Source organism: Dama dama, chromosome 5, assembly GCF_033118175.1.
Source record: "Dama dama isolate Ldn47 chromosome 5, ASM3311817v1, whole genome shotgun sequence".
In the NCBI taxonomy this organism is placed as follows: Eukaryota; Metazoa; Chordata; class Mammalia; order Artiodactyla; family Cervidae; genus Dama; species Dama dama.
This window is the reverse complement of record NC_083685.1, coordinates 118,475,641-118,489,496: the sequence shown is the minus strand read 5'-3', so window position 1 is coordinate 118,489,496 and position 13,856 is coordinate 118,475,641. Positions and strand designations below refer to the sequence as shown.

The 13,856-nt window shown below is 41.4% G+C and overlaps 1 protein-coding gene across 8 annotated transcripts in view; it reads left to right on the top strand.

Moving 5' to 3' along the window:
• BPTF (bromodomain PHD finger transcription factor) overlaps positions 1–13,856 on the top strand; it is a 133,482-nt gene that overhangs the window by 35,649 nt on the left and 83,977 nt on the right. For all 8 annotated transcript variants that reach the window (XM_061144415.1, XM_061144411.1, XM_061144412.1 and 5 more), the window contains exon 2: positions 3,332–4,154. In XM_061144415.1, coding sequence (XP_061000398.1) covers positions 3,332–4,154 — 823 coding nt within the window. The remainder of the gene's footprint in view (positions 1–3,331; positions 4,155–13,856) is intronic.

Sequence of the window (13,856 nt, the reverse complement as noted above, 5' to 3'; positions counted from 1 at the left end):
AACTTCTAGGAGGTGGAATTGCTGGGTCAAAGGGCTTATGCCTTCAGATAAGATTTTTGCCAGATTGCCTTCTTAACAATTGAACTTATTTAAACTTTCCCAATAATACTTCAGAATGAACTGACTAGTATTTAATGTTAACTTTGGAAAGTGCTCACATTGTTCAGTGTGTATATAGTTGTAGTTTGAATATACCCTATTTTATGGTTTCCAGCTAGATACTGGAGTGTGGAATTTGTGAACCTTTTTTTGCCTTTCTTCCTCTTACCTCTAAACCTAATGGAAAGCAAACATGCTTTAGCTTAAGATAAAGCTAAATGAATTGTTAAATATCAGAATACAGTGGTTATCCAAAATTTTTTAGAATCTGTGAAAGCTGATACTTTAAAATTAGACGTTGGACAGTGTTTCTGTTACTGTCTCCTATAGAAGAGTACTATCAACAGTCTTTTTTTAGGGAAAAAAAAGCATTACCTGCTCTCATTGATAGTCTTTAAATAGCAATTTTCTGAGTTTCTCATTATAAAAGATTTATATACTGTGTTAAGTACTGTTTTAATCAGTTCCCTTTTATTTGCAAGTGACAGAAAACCAACATGTTCACTTTAAGCAAAAGGGGAGTGGTTTTTGGTTTGTGTGACTGGGAAATTTGAATGACAGCTTCTGCCAGTACTCCTGAGTTATAGCAGTACTTTTCTCCCACTCCTGCTTCTTCTGTCTCTTGTGTTTATTCCCTTCTTCCACAAGGGTGGTAAAGGTGGGTTGGCCCCAGACCACCTCTGGCTACCATCTTGGAAAGAACAAGCTTCAGAGTACTTCTCACTCAGCATCTGAATATAAAATATCAGGCAGGACTCTAGCTGGCCCACAGTGCCAACGATCGGGAGATGGAACACTATGTTTGAGGACCCCATCAGATTCAGGTGGTGTAGAGGGAAGGCAGTTCTCTAAAGAGAGTGATGCTGGCAAATGCTGCTAGTAAAAGAAGCATGTCAAATCTTTCGTAGGTCTAAGAGGTGGGTGTTCAGCTGCAGAGGTGGAATAGATACCATGAACAGGTAAATTATAAGGTAACAAATGGCTCAGAGAAGGCGACAAGAATTCAGAAGAGTTTGGGGGAGTTAGAGTAGTCTTTTGCAGGAAGTGGTACCAGAGTCAAATGTTAAGGTGGCCATGTTGTATTCCACTCCACTTGATTTCTTGCTTCATAAGGTCACTTTTATCCATCTTTTTCTTCGTTTCACAGCCAGACTCTGAATCCAGGTCTTTATTTTCTCGGTAGTTGCAGAAGACGCCCTGTTTCTGATCTTTTCCCCTTGTCCTTTTCTTTGTACACGCTGAAGCCAGAGAAGACTTTGTAGAACACTCTTCTCATGTCTCTGCCCTGCTCAGGTTCTCTTTACAACCTTCATTACTGTCTGAATAAAGTGCTGCACAAATGCCTGCACCTAACATTTAAGGATCCCTGTGTTCTGGTCCTTGAACTACTTTTCCAGCCTTTCCTTCTGCAATCTTTTACTTGGACTCTATTTGACAGCATTTTGCATGAACAGCCGAGAGGAACACAGGCACTGTCTCTATAAGCAGGTTTGTCTCGGTTGGTGACTTGTATTTCTTCTCTTGGATTTGAGGGATTCCTCTAGGTTCAGCCTTCCCTTAATCCCTTTTGGCTTTCTTTTATTTATACTTAAGCAGTTGAGACCCAAATAATTTCCAGAAGACAGTGAAATGGACTGGATTACCATCATGATGCTTATCACTAATATGGTGATTCTGTGACTTAGTTGAGTCTGTGAAAACTGCATCTTTGTAGTAGATGAAAATTTGCTAAGGTGAAGGAGGTTTCTTTCCTTACTACGTAGGGTGGGTGCTCAGTCAGTAAAAGTTGTGTCTAACTCTTTGCAACCCCATGAACTGTAGCCTGTCAGGCTCCTCTGTCTATGGGATTTCCCAGGTAAGAATACTGGAGTGGGTTGCCATTTCCTCCTCCAGGGGATCTTCCCGACCCAGGGATGGAACTTGCATCTTCTTCTTTGCAGGCGGATTCTTTACCACTTAGCCACCAGGGTAGCCCCTTACTATATAGGCTCACCTGTGATGTCTTGCCTAGGGTGATCCCTTGAACCTTTTTCTACAGAAAGTAATGGATATAGTCTTATTTGGAAAATCTTTCCAGTGAATGAATATGGGGAGTAGTGCTTTGTATAAAAGATCTTGACCTTTTATATCCTTTAGTGTACTTTCTTCTCCTGGTGTCCTGTACCCTTTTAGTTTGTATCTAATGAGAGTTAGCTGGACCTGAGGAGGGCTTAGGAATGGGGGACAGAAGAGGCAATCAAGGTGGCCAGCAGCCCAAATCCATGGTTACCATAAAGCTTAATTGTGAAAAATGAATTCAGTGTTAACTGATCTTGATAAAATTAATCCTGATATTTAAAAATACATTTCTTGTTCTGTAAACATCATTGGAAAGTGTAATAATAATAATGCAGGCATAGCATTTTAAGAGAAACTTGTTTCTTTCCACAAGTTTTCTTATTAAAATATGTCATAGACTTTTTCTGAGGATTGAATGAGATCTGCATGCTTGTTATAAACTGAGCTCTCAAATGATATGTGTTGGTATATTTATTTACATACATAGGCATTCCTAGACTGGACATCGCAGCTCATAACTTGGCAAGCAGGCACCTGCTATTGCTTAATTTATACTGAAAAATTACAATCTGTTGTCTGCTTCTTAAGTGAACCCCCGACCTCATTTTCTCCCAGTATTGGAACCTTGCTGGTCTTCTCTCTTCCTTCCTCCTCCTTCCTTTCTGTCTCAGCCCTAACCTTGAGCTTCATGTGGAACTCCGGAAGTACTTCTGGCCGAGGAAGAGGGCTGCTGCACCAGCGGACTTCCTGTCTGGTTGCTGAGAGCCATTTCTTAGTGCAGCGGGCACCAGGTTGCGCCTGTTGTCTTGGAGATGTCTTTTTTTCATTTATATTCTCGTCGGGTCTTTCACAAATACACTGTTAACTTTTTTATCATGATTACTTACAAACCAGTTAACCCCTCTAGGTAATTGAGAACTGAATATAATTGCAATTTATTTTGTACTTCTGGTTTGGGATATAATGGGAAAACTTTGCATTTAGATTTTCTACAGGCTTAAAGATCAGAGCTAAATCATTGCTTCTTGGTTCTTTGAACTTGGCAGTTATTAGAAAAATAGAAGTGTGGCATATCTCTTTTTGGGGGTATATGTCCAAACAGGAGAAACTAGAAAACCTATAGTTTGTAGAAATGAGGTCTTGATTTGTAATTATACCATTTCTTTCTTTACAGGTAGGCGAAAACCGAGAGTACATCGGCCTCGTTCTCCAATATTGGAAGAAAAAGACATCCCGCCCCTTGAATTTCCCAAGTCCTCTGAGGATTTAATGGTGCCTAACGAGCATATAATGAATGTTATTGCCATTTATGAGGTATTGCGGAACTTTGGCACGGTTCTAAGGTTATCTCCTTTTCGCTTTGAGGACTTCTGTGCGGCTCTGGTGAGTCAAGAGCAGTGCACACTTATGGCAGAGATGCACGTCGTGCTTTTGAAAGCCGTCTTGCGTGAAGAAGACACTTCCAATACTACCTTTGGACCCGCTGATCTGAAAGACAGCGTGAATTCCACGCTGTATTTCATCGATGGCATGACGTGGCCAGAGGTGCTGCGGGTGTACTGTGAGAGTGACAAGGAGTACCATCACGTTCTTCCTTACCAAGAAGCAGAGGACTATCCTTACGGACCAGTAGAGAACAAAATCAAAGTTCTGCAGTTCTTAGTCGATCAGTTTCTCACCACAAACATCGCCCGTGAGGAGTTGATGTCTGAAGGGGTGATTCAGTACGACGACCACTGTCGGGTGTGTCACAAACTCGGGGATTTGCTTTGCTGCGAGACCTGCTCGGCGGTGTACCATTTGGAATGTGTGAAGCCGCCGCTCGAGGAGGTGCCGGAGGATGAGTGGCAGTGTGAAGTCTGTGTAGCACATAAGGTGCCTGGTGTGACTGACTGCGTTGCTGAAATCCAAAAAAACAAACCCTATATTCGACACGAACCTATCGGATACGACAGAAGTCGGAGGAAATACTGGTTCTTAAACCGAAGACTCATAATGTGAGTAAATCTGGTCTTAGGTTTTTTTGGTGTGTATTTAAAATTAAGCCAGCTTCCTTCATGATTGATGTAGCAGAGCTGTGCTGCCGATGTGATACAAAGTTTTGTGATTTAATAATGAGCTGTATGCGTGTGTGCCAAGTCACTTCAGTAGTGTTCGACTCTCTGCGACCCAGTGGACTGTCGCCTGCCAGGCTCCTCTGTCCGTGGGATTCTCCAGGCAAGAATACTGGAGTGGGTTGCCGTGTCCTTCTCCAGGTGATCTTCTCCACCCAGGGATCAAACCCACGTGTCCTACGTCTCCTGTATTGGCAGGTTGATTCTTTACCACTGGCACCATCTGGGAAGCCCAATGAATTGTATAGTTTAATAACTACTAATTTGAAGGAATATGTGCATTAAAACAAGTTTTTACAATTGTAAGGACAGAAGGGTATATGAGAAAAAGCAAAGTACACACCATTGTATTCAATACCTAGGATGCAAAAATTAATTACTTAAAATTAATTGAAAACATTAATTACTAGGTGGAAAGCCACATGCCACTGTGGGCGCTTCCCCCGTTAGATTCCCTGCACCGCCCCCAACCCCTGCTCCCACCCCCCAGGATAGTCTCCACCCTAACTTTGGTGTTAGGATTTTCTTGCTTCTCTTTTTAGTTTTGCTCTATCTGTATATGAAAAGGAGCAGCAAGAACAAACGAGCTGTCTCAGGAAAGATCAAAAGATCGGTGCTGTCGTACTGATTGCAGTCTCCCAGAAGATAAACCCAGCAAACACATGGTCCTAGTCTTGGCTTGTGCTTTCCCGATGGTTTTCAAGAGATTTCTTCCAGGCAGGGCAGTGGGAAGAGTGGGAGAAAGTCTGGGAAAGCAGAGGGTTAACCTTAGGGAGGGCGATGGACAGGGTTGTAGTGTGGACTTGGTTTTGGACAGCCTGTAGAAGTATGGTCAGAGAGAGCAGGCTGCTTTGTAGTTTCAGCTTCTAAAGTTTCAGAGCCGCCTTCAAGCTCTCAGAACTAGGTCAAAGCAGAAAATTTGTCGTGGGATGAAATGAAAGAGCAGGCGTGGAGAGGAGAGAAGGGACTTCATCAGCCCACGGCCAGACCAGGCCAGGTAGAGAGGAGGAGCTTAGCCAGGCCCACCCTTAGTTTTTAAAAATGGCACAGAATAAACAGCGAATTTCAGAATTTTGTACAGTTGTTGTCTTGCAGTGTTGCTGTTGAGAAATCTGAATCCATTCACTGCTTCTTTGTATAGAACCAGCTTGGACTTATCTGGAAGCTTATAGAACCTTCTCTTTGCCTTGGTAGTTCCTGCAGTTTGAGAGTGATACGGCCTTATGGGGGTCTGTTTTTGTCCATTGTGTGTGTGGTGGGCACTTTGAGTCTGACAGTTGAGTCAGTTCTGAGAACTTCCCTTGAGGACTTCCTCCTCTCCTGTTCCCTGTTTCATTTTTCTTAAACTATTATTTTAATGAATGTTGGACTTCCTGTTTTGGTCTTCTGATTTTATCTTTTCTCTCCAGTTTTCCTCTTTGTCTTTGTCTTCTTTGGAGTGTGGGTGTGTGCGCGCACGCGTGCATGTTGCTCGGTGTGCGTCTGTGTTGCTCAGTTTTTCTGGACGATTTCTTTATCTTGGTCTTCAAGCCCTACTATTTATTTTTCTTTTCCTATCACATTTTTATTTTTTAAGAGCTCTTTTGTTCTTAAAATCATCCTCGTTTTTTAAAAATAACATAAAATGCTGATCTTTTATTATTTTCTGGGAATAAGTTTCTCTTACTTTTGAAGATTATTTTTGGTAATTTTGATAGTTTTTCATTTATTTTTTCCCTCTCTGCATGGTCTCTGTTCCTTCTAGTCTGCTTCTTCCTGCTGTTTGTTTGTTTTGTCTCTTCCATCCTTAGAGGTCCATTAATCCTTAGTTTTCTCCTCTTGATTGATTAACCTTGTGGGATTATACAGCTGATTGAAAGTTCTGAGCAAGTGGGTAGGCTATGTCAATTTTGAGCTTAACCTTTAGGTGATTTTTCTTAATCTTTGTTCTCGGTGATCCCCAGTGGCACTCACTGTCTTCAGCCCTTCCTCTTGAACTTGTCAGGTGGTCCAGAGAGGCCTTTTCTCGTGTCCGGCGTGGAGCCTGAGGGTCTGGCTGGCAGGGTGGAGAACGTGGGCTGCATTTACCATGCACACCACATTTACTTTGTGCTTTGTTTTTTGTTCAGTGGCTCAGTCGTGGCCGATTCTTTGCAACCCCATGGACTGCAGCACACCAGGCTTCCCTGTCCTTCACTATCTGCCGGAGTTTGCTCAGACTCACGTCCATTGAGTTGATGATACCATCCAACCATCATCCTCTGTTGCTCCCTTTTCCTCCTGCCTTCAATCATTCCCAGCATCAGGGTATTTTCCAGTGAGTTAGCTCTTTGCAGCAGGTGGCCAAAGTATTGGAGCTTTAGCATCCGTCCTTCCAATGAATATTCAGGGTTGATTTCCTTAAGATTGACTGGTTTGGTCTCCTTGCAGCCCAAGGGACTCTCAAGAGGCTTCTCCATACTGCATGCCTAGCCACTCAGTTCCTTGGTTTTCTGTACAGTACCTTTGTTCCTGGTGTCCCCTGGTCCAGAGAATCTCACTTTGACCTCCTGTAGTAACTAAACCTTTAGTGGTTTAACGTGGGTCGGTACGTGGTCTCTAGATCTGCTCCTGACGCAGCTGCCAAGCCCTTCACTGCTGTCGATACTCCTTCCGCATTTCCGGGCCTTCTGAGTATTGTGATCGCTGGCTCTCAGCTCCACCCTTTATATTTCAGATTGCACTTTCTTGGCTCTGTTAAAGGCAATTATCACTTGTCCATTTGCTTTCCTGCTTCCAGTTTTGCTGCTGTTGTTGTCGTCGTTGTCTTTATTTTCTCTAATTTTTTTTTAAAATTTTTATTGGAGTACAGTTGATTAACAGTTTTATGTTAGTGTCAGGTATACCACAAAGTGAATCAGTTATATGCATACAGATACCTACTCTTTTAAAAATTCTTTTCCCATATATGCTATTACGGAGTATTGAGTAGAGTTCCCTGTGCCATCCCGTAGGTCCTTATTAAGTTATCTGCTGTATATATAGCAGTGTATATATGTCAATCCCAGTCTCCCAGTTTATCCCTCCCCACACTTACCCACTGGTAACCATACATTTGTTTTCCCCATCTGTAAAGCTGTTTCTGTTTCATAGACAAGTTCATTTGTACCCTTTATGTAGATTCCATATGTCAGCAATATCATATGGTATTTGTTGTTCTCTCTCTGACTAACTTCACTTAGTTTAAGAGTCTCTAGTTCCATCCATGTTGCTGCACAGTGACATATTTCATTCTTCTTAGAAAAATATTTATTTATTTCGTTGTGGCAGGTCTTAGTTGCAGCAGTTGGGATCTTCATTAACATCATGTGGGATCTTTTGTTGGGGCCCGTAGGCTCAGTAGCTCTGAGGCATGTGGAATTTTAGTTCCCTAACCAGGGATCGAACCCACGTCCTCTGCATTGCAAGAGAGATTCTTAACCACTGGACCACCAGGGAAGTCCTTACTTCATTTTTTTTTTTAATGGCTGAGTAATATTCCATTGTATGTATGTACCGCATCTTCTTTATCCATCCTTCTGTGAATGGGCATCTAGGTTACTTTTGTCCTGGCAGTTGTAAATAGTGCTGCCGTGAACAAGAGGGTGCATGTATCTTTTTGAATTATGATTATCTAGTTTCTTTATTCTTGTATGCTTAGATCTTTTTTAAAAAACGCAAACATACTTTATAATTTTATTTATTTATTTGGCTGTGATGGGTCTTCGTTGGTGCACGGGCTTTTCTCTAGTTGCAGCGAGCATGGGTTACTCTCTAGTTGCCGTGTGCGGGCTTCTCGTTGCGGTGGCTTCTCTTGCTGCGGAGCATGGGCTTATGGGTGCACGGGCTTCAGTAGTTGCTGTTCCCAGGCTCTAGATCACAGGCTCAATCATTGTGGCCCATGCATTTAGTTACTTTGAGGCATGTAAGTAAGATCGTCCCGGACCAGGGATCGAACCTGGGTCTCCTACACTAGCAAGCCAGTTCTTTACCACTGAGCCACCAGGGAAGTACCATAAGTTTACATCTTTAAAAGCATTTCTTTAGCAGTTTTAAGAGAGTTTCAAGGGGCTTCCCTGGTGGCTCAGATGGTAAGAATCTGCCTGCAATGCAGGAGACCTGGGTTCAATCCCTGGTTTGGGAAGATCCCCTAGAGGACGGCATGGCAACCCCCTCCAGTGTTCTTGACTGGAGAATCCCGTGGACTGAGGTGCCTGGTGGACTGTAGTCCATGGGGTCACAAGGAGACATGACTGAGCGGCTCAGCACAGCACCCAGCAAGAGGGTTTCCAGAGCGAGCGTGAATGAGACGTGGGTTCAGTCTGTTCCTTAATCCGGAAACCAGTGTGAGAAACAGTGTATTATGTTTGTAGATGTTATTTTGTGTTTTTTGGGTTCTATCAGTTATTTTAAATTTTTATATAATTCTCTTTTTTGCCCCTGTGCCTCCCACATATCTGGTTGTGGTGTTTATTGTTCCATCATGGAAGCTTGTGTTGGCGGGGTCATTACAAATGGAGAGGTGACTGTAACCACATTTTGGTGTGAAGTTTAATGCAGTCTTTCATTCTAAATGAAGGGTCAGTGACATTGCCTTTCAGGGAGCCTGGTGCTTACGCCCTCTAGACAGGAAGCAGCGCAGCAGTTAACAGGCCCCCTCACTCCGTCCTGTGCCTCCCCGTAAGGGCTCAGAGCCCTCAGGATTGCTGTGAACCAGTCAGGAAGTGAGTGATACTTACTCTGTGCTGCTCTGCTCCCATTTTTCTGTTGCCTTCCCTGTCCTGCCCTTGTTTTGTTTTCATCACACCACGTGGCATGTGGGATTTTAGTTTTCTGACCTGGGGCGAACCCTTGCGCCTTACAATAGAAGCTCAGAATCCTAACCACTGGACCAGCAGGGAATTCCCTGGTCTGTTTATTAATTTATGTATTATAAAATTCTGTTGTTATAGGTGTACAATTCAATAATTTTAGTAAATTAACACTGAAAGCCGCACATCCCAGGAAACATTTCCTTCTGAGACAAATCCACGTGGTTGGCGACTCTGCGTTTCAGTCATCCTGAATGAAAGTTTTCTCGTTATCTGTCTGTAGTTAATCTCACGCCCATCCTCAGCCTTAGAAAATCACTCCTCTGCTGTTTGTATGAATTCGCCTTTTCTAAACATTTCACATAAAAAGGAATATATACTGATATTTTTCTTCTCAATTCTTCCACTTAGAATAATGTGTGCATTGTTTTCTAATAAACATTTTACAAATACATTTTTAAAATTAATCCTCACAACAACCCAATAATGTAGGTACTGTTCTTGTCTGCATTTCATAGATGAAAAACTAAAACTCAAGAGAAGTTAAGTAAGTTGCTCTTGGACTTGCCCAAGATGCTTTGGCTATTAGGAAGTAGGACCTAAAAAAAAATTTTTTTTTCCAGGACCTATTTTTAAGAATCTTCTCTTTTCTTGTTTCTTTTTTTGTTTTTTTGGCCACACCATGTGGTTTGCAGGATCTTAAATTCCCTGACCAGGGATTGGATCCGGGCTGTGGCAGTGAGAATCCTAACCACTGGGCCGCCAGGGGCCTCCCAAGAATATTTTCAACAACTAATTTTATACTGTACTCTAGTTTCTAAGCCCTCATCTTGACAAGTCTGCAACTTGCATTGTTTTAGTTGTTAAAAACAGTGCTTAAAGAAAAATAGTGTAATGGTTTTGGCTCTGTTGAGACTGAATTTTTCTGAGATCTTATAGATTTGAAACAAAGACATTTTTAGAAAATATGACATGAATTAAGTGGTGTTCCAGAAAAGTTGTTTCTTGATAAATCAGCATCTGTATGTAAAGCAACACTCATTGAATGGTTAAATAAAAGTGCAGACCTTCGAAATTACAGGAGTCAGAGGGCTCAAGAAGGTTCCTGTGGGTGGGTTTATGATATATCAATGAGATGAAACAATCTGCTTTTCTAAATTGGACAGTAAAATTCTTTCATATATATGTTTGGGTGCATTGGGTCTTAGTTGCGGCACACGGGCTCTTTATTGTGCGGCATGAGGGTTTCTCCTTAGCTTTGGAGCGTGGACTTAGTTGCCCTGCAACATGTGGGATCTAGTTCCCTGAAGAGTGATCAAACTCTTGCCCCCTGCATTGGAAGGCAGATTCTTAACTACCTGACCGCCAGGGAAGTCCCAGTGTAATAAGTAATCATAATAATTATTATTTGATAATATTTATTAAATATTATTAAATAAATATTATTTAAATAATAATTATTATATAAATAATAATAATTTATATGTAATAATAAATTACCTGTTTGGCATTGAAACTGTTCACTTACACTTATTTGCTTTAAAAGCTTTAATCATAGTCCCTCAAATTTCCTTTCTTAATAAAATTTAATGAATTTTATTAGGATAGTACCTTTTAGATGAATTAGGATAGTATCTTTTTTCATGTGTTGAGACATTTTGACTATTTTCTTTGTAAAGTCCAATACAAAGATTTAAGTATCATTGTTAATGACAGTCATTCTTTGTCAGTAGTTTGAGTAAATGGGAAAGATTTTACATATTTTTCAAAGTTAGATTGAAACCATTTCCGTTTAAGCGCCCCCTTGTGGTAGATTATATGTGGACTCCTGGTGAAAAGTTTTGAAACAATGTAAATTGCTCAGGTTATATAGAGATTTCCTACATGCTTTCCGGGGAAGTCCAGAAGCTTAAAATGATGAATCAGTGGACCTGTTTTCCAAGGGGTTATGTCTGAAACAAAGTCTGGGGCAGTAGTCACTTTTTTGTTTTTTTTTGGCTGAGGCTTGCAGGATCCCAGTTTCCCTACCCGGAATTGAACCCTTGCCCCCTGCATTGGAAGCACAGTCTTAACCTCTGGACCACCAAGGAAGTCCCAGTGTACACTTATTCATTGTAATGCTAGTATTTTATAGACATTAAGTTTTCCTATTATTGCTTTTATGTAATAGTCATTTGAAATGTTAATTAGATAGGTTAGTGAATAAAATAAAAGTTCTTACACATGAGTTTATAGTCTACCTGAAGAACCAAGATATTGAGCAAACAATTTAGAGATCAGTTCCAGTGTGATATATAAGAGGGCCAATCTTTTTTAAATATTGCTTTCATTCTATCCATCCTTTGCATGAAATTGGGGCTTTTAATAAAGTAGGAGGTACCAGATTAGATTAGCACCTTTTCCTCTCACTGTCTGTTCTGGATAAAATTACCTTGAACACAGCATTTTAAAGCTCTGCATTTTTTCACTTTCTAGAACTGATTTATCCTTTTTAACATGTACAGCTTTCTACCTGTACCTCCCCATACCAGCCATAAGCTGCCTATTTACTGGCTGACTCAGTTGCCATCAGACCTAACACGTGTAACCCTTCTGCCCATGTCCAGTTTGGTGTATCCAGCAGCCTCCCGGACAAGTCCACAAAGCAGGTGCCTCAGATGCAGCATGTCTAAAACTGAATGCATCACTTGCCCCCATTACCTGCCTTTCATTCAGTGTTACCATCTTAGTGATGGGATCACCATCCTGCCTGCTGTTCAAGCTAGAAACCTGGGAATAGTCTCCTGTCCTGTGTTGTTTTTTTATACCTTGTAGTTATCTCTTAAATATTGAATCTCTTTCTCTGCATCCTCATTGTCAACATCATCTCAATTTTATTAGTTTAGTCATCTCCAAATCGGTCTGTGTGTAACTCCCCATTCCCCAGTTGTGTTTTCTGTTCCATAGTTGGACTGTTTTTAAAAACAGCCTCTCTGGTCAGGTCTCCTTTACCCCCAAGTTGAAAAACTTTTCAATTACATGCTTTCATTTGCCCTTAACAGAAAGTTCGTAGATGTCTAGTTTTGTATATTCTCTAACTTTGTTGTTGTTCAGTTGCTAAGTCATATCTGACTCTTTTGTGACCCCATGGGCTGTTTCCCTCGAGGCTCCTCTGTCCATGGAATTCTCCAGGCAAGAATACTGGAGTGGGTTCCCATTTCCTTCTCTAGGGGATCTTCCTGACCCAGGGATTGAACCTGCGCCTCCTACATTGCAGACAGATTCTTTACCAATGAGCCGCCAGGGAAGCCCTATTCTCTTGCTTCCCACCACCCAAAACAAAATAAGTAAAAGACACCCAGGCAAACAAAAAACTCAAAGCCTTTCAACTAACTTATCTTTCAAGTCAGCCTATATATGCCATTGCCTAGAGCTTTCCCCCCTGAAATTCTCTCCCACTTGCATGTACCCTGAGACAACTTAAAAAAAAAAAAAAAAAAAACCCACACTCTGCTTTAATTATTTGTTTTAAGGTAGATATCATATACTTCCTAAGATGAGCAAAATAGTAGCAATCCTACATACTGCACCTACTATATGCTGTCAGTGTTTGAAGCACTTTACATTTTTAATTTGTTTAATCCTCACAGCAGCATTTTGATATGTAAATACTGTCACCCCATTTTACAGATGGAGAAGTTGAGGTATCACGAGTTTAAATAATTTATCCAGTATGATACGACTAGCAAGTGGCAGAATCAGAATTCAGTCCCAGGCATTCTAACCCAGAATGTGTGCTCTTAACCTGCTTGGGCTGCCTTTGATCTCTGAATCTTGAGCTGCATTAGTTTCCTGTGGCTGCTGTAACAAAGTATAGTGAGAAATTCACATTCTAATAGTTCTGGAGGCTAGAAGTCTAAAATCAAGGTGTCTGTGGGGCTGTGTTCCCTCCAGAGGCTCTAGGAAGGAATTCTTTGTTTTGCCTTTTCCATCTTCTGGTACCTGAGGTTTTCCTTGGCTTACGGTAGCACAATTCCAGTTTCTGCCAACCTCTGTGTCTTTATGAGAGGCCTTTTCTGTCAAGTGGCCCAAGATTCTTCCAGCCTTTTCCCATTACCCAGTTCCTAAACTGCTTCCACGTTTTTAGGTATTTGTTACAGCAGCACGTTCATTTTCCAGTATCCAAATCTGTTTTGGTTCCCTAGGGCTGCCATAACAAATTGACATAAGTTGAGTTGTTTAAAGCAACAGGAATTTATCCTGTCATGAATCTGGGGCTGAGAGTTTGAAATCCATGTCAGCAGGATTGTTTCTTTCGCCTCTCTCCTAGCTTCTGGGTGGTTGCTGGCTGTCCTTGGCATTTCCCAGCTTACAGACTGGCACATCACTCAGACTTCTGCCTCCGTCTTCACATCACTTTCTCCATGTGTCTCTTTGAACCTTTTCCTCCTCTTACAAGGATAGCAGTCATTTGATTTAGGGCTCACCCAAATCCAGAATGATTTCATCTCAAGATCCCTAGATAATTACAGGTGCAAAGACTGTATTTCCAAATAAGGTCACATTCTGTGGTCTCAGGTGGACATGCATTTCTGTGGGGTACTAGTCAACCCACCACACTAGCGTTCCTTTCTCTTAGTTTCTGTGGGTTTGTTTAGAAATGAAACTCAAAATTTAACTGTTAGTCATTAACCTCTTATCTTGCCTAAGTAGAAGCCAAACAGACTTTAAAACATAGGCATAGAATCTGGAAACGCGCTTAATTGCATTTTTGGCAAATATTTTCATTCCAGCCTGT